At 28.0% G+C, this 12,540-nt stretch overlaps 1 protein-coding gene across 1 annotated transcript; it reads right to left on the bottom strand.

Moving 5' to 3' along the window:
* Positions 1 to 5,296: 5,296 nt before the first annotated feature.
* LOC102585329 (uncharacterized membrane protein At1g06890) lies at positions 5,297 to 11,233 on the bottom strand. Its single transcript, XM_006340120.2, has 8 exons — positions 11,194 to 11,233; positions 10,378 to 10,498; positions 8,704 to 8,888; positions 8,029 to 8,096; positions 7,787 to 7,919; positions 7,017 to 7,178; positions 6,170 to 6,442; positions 5,297 to 5,602 (listed from the first exon to the last, which is right to left on the bottom strand). The coding sequence occupies exons 2-8, from the start codon at positions 10,496 to 10,498 to the stop codon at positions 5,525 to 5,527; spliced, it is 1,020 nt and encodes a 339-aa protein (XP_006340182.1). The 5' UTR covers positions 11,194 to 11,233; the 3' UTR covers positions 5,297 to 5,524.
* Positions 11,234 to 12,540: the final 1,307 nt, after the last annotated feature.

Genomic DNA, 12,540 nt, shown 5'->3' with positions numbered 1-12,540 from the left:
AGTCAAGTCTTTAATTAAAAAATTTAGTGGAAAAAGTCATAAATTATATTTTTTTTTAAATTACTAAAGTGCCACCTTAAAGAGAAAAACACCAAAGGCTCCATTAGGATTCAAAGTTTTGGAGTTATTATTTGAAATAATTGTTTATTAAGTTGATTTCATTATATTTATATTAAATTTAAAATACAGAATTTCAAATTTCATAAATAATTTTAACAAGGTTCTGTACAGAATTTAGTCACTTACAAAATTTTAGCTTTATTTTCATATTGGAAGTCAAACTTTTAAATATCATTTCTCAATTTGAATTTTAAGTTTTTCTTTTCAAATATCAATCAAATTTGAATTAAATCTGTACCATACTTGGTCGAGGATATTAGGTAAAACTAAAATAAAGTTATATATACTATAATTATTAATTATCCCACTTGCTCAAAGTTGGCAAATATAATTTTGAGTTTGCAATCATCATTACTCATAAGCAAAATTTTATATTTGTAAAAATGGAGTACTTAATTAGCAAAAAGAATAATAACATAATTGTTATACTAGTGTCTAAAATATAATTGAGAGAAAGTTCTGGTCCTAGTTGCTAATTGTCTACTTAAGTATTGAAGTATTTTTATAATAACGAGTGGTAAAATTTAAAATTCTATATCTTTATCTACATTTATATTATATTGAAATGAGTAAATATCTTACGTAACAACTTAAACTAATATAGAAAAAATAAATAAGTGATATTCATATGTTCTATCGAGACAAGTTCTTACTTTAAATGTCTAAATAAAATTTACGGTCAAATATAAACGAATTGTCTACTCATTTGTTGAACAAAGTAGGTGGGACCATCACGTAAATTCCAACTCTATAAAGCACTTTTTCTTTTGCAACTTTTCCTCTTGGACTGATGCCTTTTCTTCACTAAGCATCGTGCTATTGATTTATTATTTTCTTCCTTTTAAAATAAATAATATTTTCAGTTTGAACATAAAATTATATTTTAAAGAAAAATATGAGAAAGATTCATTAAATGAAATAATTTTTACGTGTTTTTTGTGGTGGTCCTGATAATAACGATGATGGTGATGGTGATTGGAGAATAGTCGTAAATGATATTTTTGAGAGTCTAGTGAATTAATTGGTATGATGATGTTTGATTCAAATTAAAAAAAACGGATGGTAGTTGAGAAAATTCAAATTAAATTTATTGATTGATTTTATTTTTCTTAATTACCATCTAATCATTAATCTAAGTCAATCACTTCATTCTCTAAATACAACACCACTTCATTCCGACAACAACATAGAAAAAAAAACTTACAAAAATCATCTTACTCAAGCATCAATTTTTGTCACACCTTCATCTTTTATCACTCATAATTTTATTTATATCATAAGAGCATCGGTAATCAACCATTATAACCATATTTTGCTACAATAGCATGCGACTAGGTTCGTTTCACCATTAGAATATTGATATAGAGATCTATTACTATTTATGATCTAAGAAGGACCGGTTTTGAAACTATGTTGATGGAGTTTCAGTAGAGACAAAAATTTGACTTGGTGATCTTCTTAATTACGATATACCAAATATTAGATAAGAAATAATTTTAATATTATTAATATGATCTATTTAGTACTCCTTCCGTTAATTCTCACTTATCCACTACGTATATTATTTTGGGATGTCCAACAATATTTGTCCAATTTTATAAAATTAATGAATATGATTTATCATTTTGCGTCTATTTTACCCTTACAATCGAATACTTATAATTGAATGACTTGTAATTAATAAGAGTGATATAAAAAATTACTCCTTTATTTATTATTTTTTAAAAATATACTAAATCAATTATAAATAAATAAAAATGGACATAAAAAATACTATTCATATATACTCTATTAAACGACCCCTTATATTATATGCCCTTGTCCCAAAAACAAAGTGAAAGTAATTGTAAGGTCTTTATCGATGTTGAAGTGCTAAATCATATTAAAAAACAAATATTATAGATACTTTATAATTCAAGTCTAATCAACAAATGCTTATGCTTTATCTACAATTTATAGAATATATTTTTGTTTAATCTAAATAACTATATACATCAATTTAATTTTGTCAATTGGTGGTTCAACTAAGTATACAAGTCATTGAAAATGAAAGAAATTAAAAGAGCGTTATTTGTGACTATTAGTTTAGGACTACTTTATGACAGGGAATAAAGTGTTATATATATTATATATATATATATATATATATATAATTATTATTATTTTTTTTAAAAACCCTTTATTTTATTAACTGTCCGATCAAACGATCGGACGGACGAGATCAAACCTAAAACTTTTAGACCCCTACTCTACCACCACCGCTCTATACTCTGTATATCTTCCAGAGATCACGTTCTTCTTCCCCAAAGAATGACGCTCCAAGATCCTCTCCCATGACCTCCATCACCTCCCCCACCTGATCCCCCATCCCCCTCTGTCAGAGAAATGACTATGGGCCGCCAGAAAAATGCTCCCTCAATCACTCATCCTCTCAAATCAACCTGAAAAGGTAGATTCTTGAAAGATTTCCTGCCCTCTTCATTATAATTTTTCTGTTCTTCCTCATACTTGGCTTCCCAAGAATTTAAAATTTGAATTATTGAAGCCAAGTGGAAGTTTGAATTCAGCTATAAAAATAGACCTCTGGTTCTCAATCCAGGAAGGTCCAGAAATGAGTGAGAAAATCCAAGAATCGATCAATAGAAGCAAAATCGCAGCCACTTCAAGTTTTTGTTAGAGTTTGAAAGTTCTTTTCACTTCTTGTCCTTCTGTTCTCTGTTTTGAATTTGAGTTGACGTCGAATTCGAAGTTGAAATCTCTTGACGTCAAAGCCCTTGTTTGCTACTTCATACAAGGTCAGTAGTCATCGTTATCTTTTACTCCCTCCGTTTCATAAAGAATGACCTGGTTAGACTTGGCACGGAGTTTAAGTAAATAAAGAAGACTTTTGAATCTTGTGGTCCTAAATTAAAGTTATCTCAAATGTACAAAATTGCCCTAATCTTGTGGTCTTAAACATGCCACGTGGAAAGCAAATAGTAAAATGTTACCAAAAAAGGAAAGAGGTCATTCTTTCTTAAACTGACTAAAACGGAAAGAAAGTCATTCTTTGTGAAACGGATGGAGTATATCTTTTGACTTTCAGTTTCCGAAACTTTGTGGCTGTTTGAATATCCTCACTTCATTCAATCTTGTATTTCTAAATGGTTCCTAGAATTACCTTATTTATCTTTGATTAAAATCCGCCTGTAAATAATTTGTTGAAGTTGTGATATTTGTATCTGGTTAGAGTTGTGAATTCAAAAATGACTAATGGCCTGTCTTTTACTCTGTTAACAATCAGTTAAATTTCAGATGCTTCCTTTTAAGTTATGTGGTTTCTTTATATGGATGGAATGCTGGCTCAAGACTGTTCACAGTCGATATTAAATTCGGATACTCTCTCGCATAGTCTGTTTCGCATAACCTAAAGCATATTCATCTTCATCTTCATTTTTCTATATTAACCATATCTCGTTGGCTTGTCGGTTCTACTTCGTCATCATGATTTCCCCTAAAAAATATTCCCGTGTGGACTGTGATCACATTAGATGTTAAATTTGTTATGCCAAAATATGTATGCCTCTTGATTGAAGTTTATTCTATTAACCCCTTTAGGCCTCTTGTCTAGATACACATTTAATTCAAAGTTGTTTATGTTGCTTGGCATAGAAAGTTTATTTTTTTTTACATTTAGCTAAATATGAATAACTCGGTTTGAATAGATGTTGGTGTTTTCCTCCCTTTGGATGATTCTTAAGTGTCAAATCAAGGCGTTGAGTTGATTTGAATTACAAGTGTGCATCGATTGATTTGATTTGATTTTATATATTATTAATTTGATTTATCGGTTTTTAGTTTTTAATACGCTAAATCAATAAGATAACTTTTATCGATTTTTATTCTTAACGGTTCAATTTTCGATTTAACTAATAAGAAAATGTTTATAAAACAAATATATAACTTTTCTAATAAATTTAACGTGATAAGACAATAATATAACTTTACAAATTCTCATAAAGACAAAAACATAATACATAAACATGACCATTAACTTGACGTCAACTGACAACTATGACCTTTAACTTTGGGTGTGCACAAGTAGACACTTAAACTTGTATCACATTCGTCCTACATGATGCCCTACATGACAATTTTGTGTCCTGCGTGACGTACTATGTGTATTATGTCATGTAGGACACATGTGTCTATTTGTTTAATTTTATATAAGTTTAACTGTCTATTTGTGCACACTCAAAGTTGATGGTCATATTTGTCCACTGAAGCCAAGTTAAGGGCCGTGTTTATGTATTATACCTAAAGATAAATATGTCATCAAACTTTGAGAAAAGGGCTCATCTATGTTATCCGTTAAAAAATTAGCCCATCTATATTATTTTCATTTGAGAAAAGACTCATTCATATTATTATTTGTAAACTAAAAGTATTTCCCGTTTTGCAAACTTAATACATAAACAATTCACTCAAATTTAAATAAATTGAATAAATTATATTTTCGTGAGCAAAAATTGGTCAAGAGTCTACGTGCTGACAAATTTGTTGTATTCTTTATTAAACGTCAGCAGCCATTTAAATCTTTTGAATTCATTTAAATGCTTTGGAAACTGAAAAGTTGACTCGACCTGTCAACCGTTTATTTTGTAAAGAATATTTGTGGATTATTTATAAAAAATAATTTTAAAAATAAAAAATAAATTACAAAAAAAAAAAAACTATTCTGTAAATTACGTAATTTGAATTAGTCATTTCTTGTTAGGTTGGAACTTGGAATTGGCAACAAACATAGAGATAATATCATTGATTCGAAGGTTTTTGATTTTGACGTTGTCATTTAATTTGTTCATATTTATTTTAAAAATAAATTGTGCGTCTATAGTCATTTCAGTATAATTTTAGATATTAAAATTTGATTTTTCTCTTGATAAAGTCTAATTTGGGTATGAAATTTCATATAGTTGAAATTCAAACATACATGACTTCAATTACTTTATGTTTAAATGTTCATGAGCATAACTGATATTCAAATAAAATGATTAAAATCACACAAAAAAAATTTGATTGAACTTCAATCATATATAACTGAAATTCAAACAAAAATGATTGAAATCCGATCGTTTACAGAAATACAAAAACTTCACTTAGACATGACATAAAATTTTAAGACAATGGGGCCATATCTAGAGAAAAGTGGTGTAACAAATTAAGAATTTTTTGTAATCACTTTTGTGTAAAGACGTAACAAAATACAATCTAGCAAATGACCAAATATTTGAACAAATTAAAGGAGTAGGGTATTTTATGAATCAAAAATCATTTACATCAATCTATTGGAATATGATGTCTCTGAATTTAAAAATAAAAAATTACTTGATCTCGAAAAACATCTTCATTTCAACCCTAAAATTTAAACAAGGGAGTTGTTTTCTTTAACTTGTCCATTCTTCCCAGCTAGAAGTGGTGCGGTGGTATCTTTCTCTTTAACCTGACATGACAACAAAAACATAACTTTAGCGCGAATAAGGTACAATGATTTGTTGCACAAAGTATAACATCCTTCAAACCGCCACAAGAAGGATAAATGGAGTGTAATTAAAAAAACAGACACCATCATGGAGTTTCAAATTATTTCAAGTGAGAGTCTGACATTATCACAAAGTTTCACCTATTAAATTTAAAACTTCGAGGTGTAGTGTAACTTTAGCACGAACAAGGTTCAATGATTTATTTCACGAAGTATAAATATCCTTCAAACCGTGCCGAGGAGAAGAAATGTAGAGAAAATCAGGTAACATTTACAAAATAGCCACTTTGCAGCCCATGTAGTTGCAAAAAAAGCCACATCATGAAATTTCAAATTTCACATATGAAACTCATTGGGAACCGTGTAGTTGAAAAAATGCCACTATCATCGAATTTCAAATTTCACAGATGAAACTCATGAATAGTCATGGAGTTTCATTTATGGAATTTAACACTACATGAAATTAGCTATTTTTTAAATCAGGTCGAAAGTGATTAATAAACGTTATTTCTACGAAAAAAAACTTACTTGGGCCATGGAAGAGTGGTCTCCAACTTGTTTCCTTTTTGTTTCATGGACACAAAAATAGGAATATAATCCCATTCCAATAATTGCCACAAGAATTCCAACAATGTTTCTTGAAGTGAATGGATCATGTAACAATGTATACCCAAATCCAAGAACCAAACATGTCTTAAGGTGGCCTAACACTTGATATGTAACTGGTGATGTCTTTCCAATAACTAAAAATGTGCTGAAATTCACTGATACAGCAATCAAACATGATAACACTATAAATCCCTACATTTGAGAACACAAAATGCAAAAAAAGTTAGTGTACGAATGAGATATCCAGCAATAAGAGAAAAGGAAAATGAATGCATACTTGGTCATGATCTCAGATCTATCGAATGAGGCGAATCTTAAATTTAGATTAATAAGTCTGATAATAAGCGTTATTTCAATATTTTTACACTATATAACAATCCAAAGTGTCCCATTTTTTAAAAAAATAACCCAAACAAATTTAGTTAGTATAATCACTATATAATATGTGTATATACACTAAATGTATTTGATATACACCTGTTATACATTGTATATACATGTCTGCTTCAAAAGGTTTCGACTAAGCTCGTATAAATAGTTCTAGTAGGAATTTGGACATGAACTGAGTGGTATATGAAAAAAAAAATAGTATTTCAAATTGAATATGAAAAATGTCATTTAAACGTTGAACTTGTGTTTGGACATGCATTTCAAATTTGAATTACTCATCTTCAACAACTAACCAAAAAAATCATTCTAATGTATAACCAAAAAATATTTTTTTTGTTAAATAAAGAGTAAAAAAATGTGAATAGTTTTTTCTTACCACAACAATAGGAGAATATTTGTAGGCAAAAACACTTTGTTTGGTGAGGAATTGATCCACCACAGGCCCACTAACAAATAGTATAGCTGCTTGAAATGGGGCTGATTGATACAATAATTGTGTAGATGAGATGTTGAGCCTCTTTTGAATTGTGTTTGTAAGCTAAATTGGAGAGTTAAGGACAAATTATGAAGGAAAAAAAACACAAAAATGTTACTTATAATAAGCAAATTTGTACTATATAATGTAACCTGAAATACAGTATATACATAACATTTTTGTCACTTTTATGTACAATGTAACTCTTTGACGAAGGGGTTCAGATGAATCCCCTTGCACACTTGACTCCCCTTTGGCTACACTATCAGCTAGGATAGATTCCAGCGTTATAGTTACAAGTTTTGCAAAACTCGACTAATAACTTTGATTTTTCTATTTGGGAGGAGGATACAAATGGATTCGAACCTCTATCACTGGAGTGAGGATTTTGCCAACTCGCCAACTGAGCTACACCCCATTATATATAGCTTTATTTAATATGTACAGATAAGCTATTCAGAACTCAGTAAGCATAAAACAGTTATGATCCAAGACTCATATACTAAAAACTTTATTAATACGTATAAATAATCTATTCAGAACCTAATAAACAAAGAAGTTATGATTCATGATTCATATACTAAAAATCCTCGATCAACAACTGTCAGTATATATATGTTAAATCCAAATAAATATTTGAGACAAGTAGAGATATATCATCAAAAGGATACAATTTGTCCAGCACAAGTTGTAACAATGGCCAGAAGGGAAAGAATTGTTCCAACAAAATTGAGTTGAAGATCAGTAATGGAAGCAATGCCAACTCCAATAAGTAGAATGAATAATGCAAATTTAATATTTTTGCTGCAAATAAGTAAAAAAAAAAACAATTATTAATGAACCAAAAAAGAGTACTAATTTTTATTTTTTTTATTACTGGAAATTGAAATATAGAATAATGGATTTAATTTACCTGAATTGTTTTTTCAAGAAAAGGGTTTCAACTAATACTGTAAAAGGTATAATTGCAAGCTTTGTCATCTGCAAACACAACATAATAATCATACAAAGAAATGTTAGGCCTTAGTTATGAAACTTTTCGACCATCGGTTAAATATTTTTTTGAGTAAATTGAAAAATCTTATGAAAAGATATCTGATCAATGATATAAAACTTTTTAAGTTATTGCAAAAGTTAAACGACAATCTAATATTTCATTTGTATAATTGAACAATTTATGAGCAATTATTAAATCCGAGTCAAACGTCATCTTAGAAAGGTAATTTTTTCGATAAGGACTATATTTGCACAACATAGAAATGTTAGGGACCTTATTTTTTAGTATTGGCCAAATTTAAAAACAATCTTAATATATTTTTTTTATAAGGTTGAACAATATATGAATAAATATTAGATTCAAATCTGACGTTGTCCAAACAACTTTTAAAAATAAGCACAAAACTATCTAAATGATAACTTAAAAAAGAGACCGGTTGTTTAACCTAGCCAAACTTTATGATGGAGTTGGAGGTGACTCATTTATTGATTTGATTATTCGGATTAATTCGTCCAAATTTGACCTAACTCGCTCATGCATTTAAATAAAAGTAACTACAATTTGATGTTGATGTATTATATTATATTATACCTGGTAGAAGCCAATGGAATTAAATCCAAGGCTAAGGTTGAGAAAGCCAATAGATACACCATTTAATATGCCAAAGAGCATGACAGTCTTCATTTCAATGGGCTTATTCTCAAAGAAATTGAATTTGAATGCCACATGAAGTGTGCAATAAGTGACCATCAAATGCCAACTTGTTAATGTTGTGGCTAAAATAATAACAAAAAAAAAACATTACTAATCAATGAAAAATAAATAAATAAAGGATATTGAATATGTATGAATATTAGCATTTTTAGTTCCTCAAATATCGACAAATTCTATTTTTGGTTCTTGTGATTTCTGATTCAACAAATTAAACCATGTTGTTTGAATTTTTCAAAAATTTCGATGTACATGTGTCAAATCCTCAAAAGATGTAGTACTACTTTTAGAGGATTTTGATATTCACCATCGTCATTCTTGGAAAGATTCGAACAACATAACATCTAGCATTCTCTTAGTTGACAAGATTAGGTGCATTTTTTATCCCTCAAACTCATGACTAATTTAACAAATTATTAAATTCTAAATCATTCAATTAGTGATGTTTTATAATTCTAAAATACTCTAAATTTCACAAAGAGATCAAAACATACATTTGATCAGTTGATTGAAGATTAACTAAGCGTGTTTAATAAAATATCAAAACTAAAATTTATCGATAACTGAGAAACAAAAAGTGCAATTATCCCATTTTAAATAACATAACTAACTTTTTAGGTATGCCAACTAATACTTGTTTTATATTTGCATGTTATAATCTTATTGAAAATTTGGTGAGTATACTATCATAAGATTATACATATTATTTTATTGATAAATTTTTTTTCTACCAAATGCTTTAAGTGCAAGTGAGAGGAAAATGAAATATCACCAAAGGGGAAAACCAAGATTAATCATCAAGGCTTTGTTGCCAATAATAAATTAGTAAGTTCTAAATCAATCAATTATCGACGTATTATGTTAAATTGACGTTGTTAATTCATATTTGAAGATGATATAATTTTAAAAATATTTCAAAATGTCATATATTTTCTTTATGAAGAGATCAAATACACATATTTCAATTGATTAAAGATTAAATATATGCGTTTAGCTAAATATTATAAGGACTAAAACTAAAATTCATCAATTATCCCATTTTAGAGATTTCAACTAACTTCTTAGGTATGCAACAACTAAGATATGTTTTATATTTGAATGTTATTTTATTGAAAGTTTGGTGAGTACTATGATAAAATTACATATTTTTTTAATTAAATAAATATTACAATAAAACAACAATAAAATATTTGGTTAATGAGACAATGTGGAGTCGGATGAAATAAAGTGTATGCATATCTTATTTTTATTTTAAAGAGGTAGACAAATTGCTTTCGTTATAGTACCCTCGACACAAGTAAAGTATTTTCATAGCAATTTTGAAAAGGAAAATATATACGATAGTAAAAATGACATGATAACCAAACATTTAACAACATCTAAATAGTGCAGTAATCTAAACACAAAAAAAAAAAAAAACACATAATAACTAGATATCAAAAAACCAAAAGCTATATAGGGATAACTGATAATGTTAATACTACTGGTATGAAAGGAGAAATCGAAACGATAAATAGAGTGCATTATTAAATAAAAATGAAAATGAAATATTACCAAAAGGAAAACCAAGATTACTCATCAAGGCTTTATTGCAAATAACAATGGAAACTGATGATGCCACTGATAAAAACAATGCTCCCACCACACCCAACTGAAAACTTGTCATTTCTCCCATCTTCATCAACCATAAAAAAAAAAAATTAGAAAGAAAAAAATTGGACAATTTATAATTTATCATACTCTAAAAAAAACTATATAATATAATCTAGTAACAAATCACCATCGAGGGTTATGGTGGGATGTAGGAGATTTCTCTGTTCTAATTAGTCAGAGCTCTCGAGTTCTAGCTAGTCGCTTGTAGAAATGAAAAAATCTATGTTAGGAGTGTTTCCTTTATAAATGAGTCATACAGACGTGAATTCTGAATTAATCAAGTGAAAACTCCATAAATGAGTCAAACAGACGTGAATCTGAATTAATCAAGTGGTTTTCAGATAATTTATGACCGATATTTCTAGGTCTTAATTAGGTTTATACTAATTATAAAGGTGAATGAACCTAAATGATCTAATGGAATCAAAATAAAAACAAGAAGATGAACTTGTGAAACTTATATAAGCTAATAACTTAATGTCTGCAAAAAAAATTAAAAAAACTTTTGTTTATCTAAGCACACAATGACAAACTACTTAAAGAATTAGAAATTTTCGATGAAATTCATCAGAAATTGGCTCGTTGAAAATATTTTCAATGGACTTTTCGTCTGAAATTCAATATTTTTTAATGACTTTATAAATTTTCAATTTCTGTCATACCAATAGAAAGACAAAAACAACAACATGAAATTGAAAAAAAAATGTAATTAATTACCTCTTCAAAATTGTGAATTTGTGATGATGTTTGATTATACAACAAAAAATTGAAGAAATAGAATGAGATCTTTTTTTCTTTTGTTGGGTGTGGAATTGAATGAAAATATATTGGTGCTATATATATATTCGTTAATTTTAGTTGTGTGTTTGGTTTTCAAAGGCCTAACGGTTTTTATAAGCAAAGCAATTATTATTTGACTAACTTTAGGTTAACAAATCAATATTTTAATACTAATCTACTATGTTTTAAGGGATCTTAATATTTTTAATCAGAAAAATAATTTTTTTGTATATACGTAATCGTAATAGTTTGTAAAAGAAATAAAAAGATTAGAGTTATTTTATGTTAGTGAACTTTGTTGGGGTTGTTGCGTAGTGTAAAAATCTCATTTTTTTAAATAATAATGATTTTCAAGTCAGTTTATATGTATTTTGAGATTAATTTGCATGAATAGCAACTTTTGTGGTACGTTATTTAGAAAATGACTGTTTTTCAAAATTAGAACAGTCGTCACCTAGTATGAAGTTAACAATATAAAGTTAATACTCATATTTCAGATCATGTGTCTAATTTTTGAAAAAAACGTTCAATATAACGTACAAAAAATAATATATTACCTGGTATAAATATGTCTATACTTTGATTATTTTATCAGATATTTGCTCCCACCATGGACAAAATATTTCTGTCCATCAAAGTTTAGACATATATTAATTCAACAAAAATCCCTTTCAAATTAATCCTAAGATACTGGACTAACCATTCACACAATAAAACAATATTTAATATATATATATATATATATATATATATATATATATATTATGAATAAAGGTTATGCATGTATTAATTAGTACTTTTTTTTCTTTTCCCATTTTTAATCTTTTACAACTAATACATGTATTAGCCTTTACTTAACCTCTAAATAGATCTCCTAACAAGAAACTTTATACAATTAACATGTCAATGACATGGTTTTATTTTTATTACATTAACCTAACAATAAATTAATTAAATATGAAGTTTAATTGGTCCAAAATTAAATAACCCTTAATTATTTTTTCCTTTTTATAATTACACTGAGAGAGTGAGTGATATTTTATTTTTAAAAAATTGTTGGCTCACCTAATTAGGAAATAAATAAATAAGTCTGAATTTAGAAGCCAGAAAGGTGAAATGAACATTTCAATAATATGTGACAACGTACCTGCCAACACAATGTGTTTGGTGAGAATAATAAGACTTTAATTTTACTCCAAATATGACAAATATCCAACCATGGGCGGGTCGGATATTTTATCTGTTTTTGTTTAACTCGTTTTCGATTTACTTATATTCAATCTG

The sequence above is a fragment of the Solanum tuberosum genome, unplaced genomic scaffold (assembly GCF_000226075.1).
Source record: "Solanum tuberosum cultivar DM 1-3 516 R44 unplaced genomic scaffold, SolTub_3.0 scf00017, whole genome shotgun sequence".
NCBI classification, from domain to species: domain Eukaryota; kingdom Viridiplantae; phylum Streptophyta; class Magnoliopsida; order Solanales; family Solanaceae; genus Solanum; species Solanum tuberosum.
This window is presented reverse-complemented; position numbering and strand designations above follow the sequence as displayed.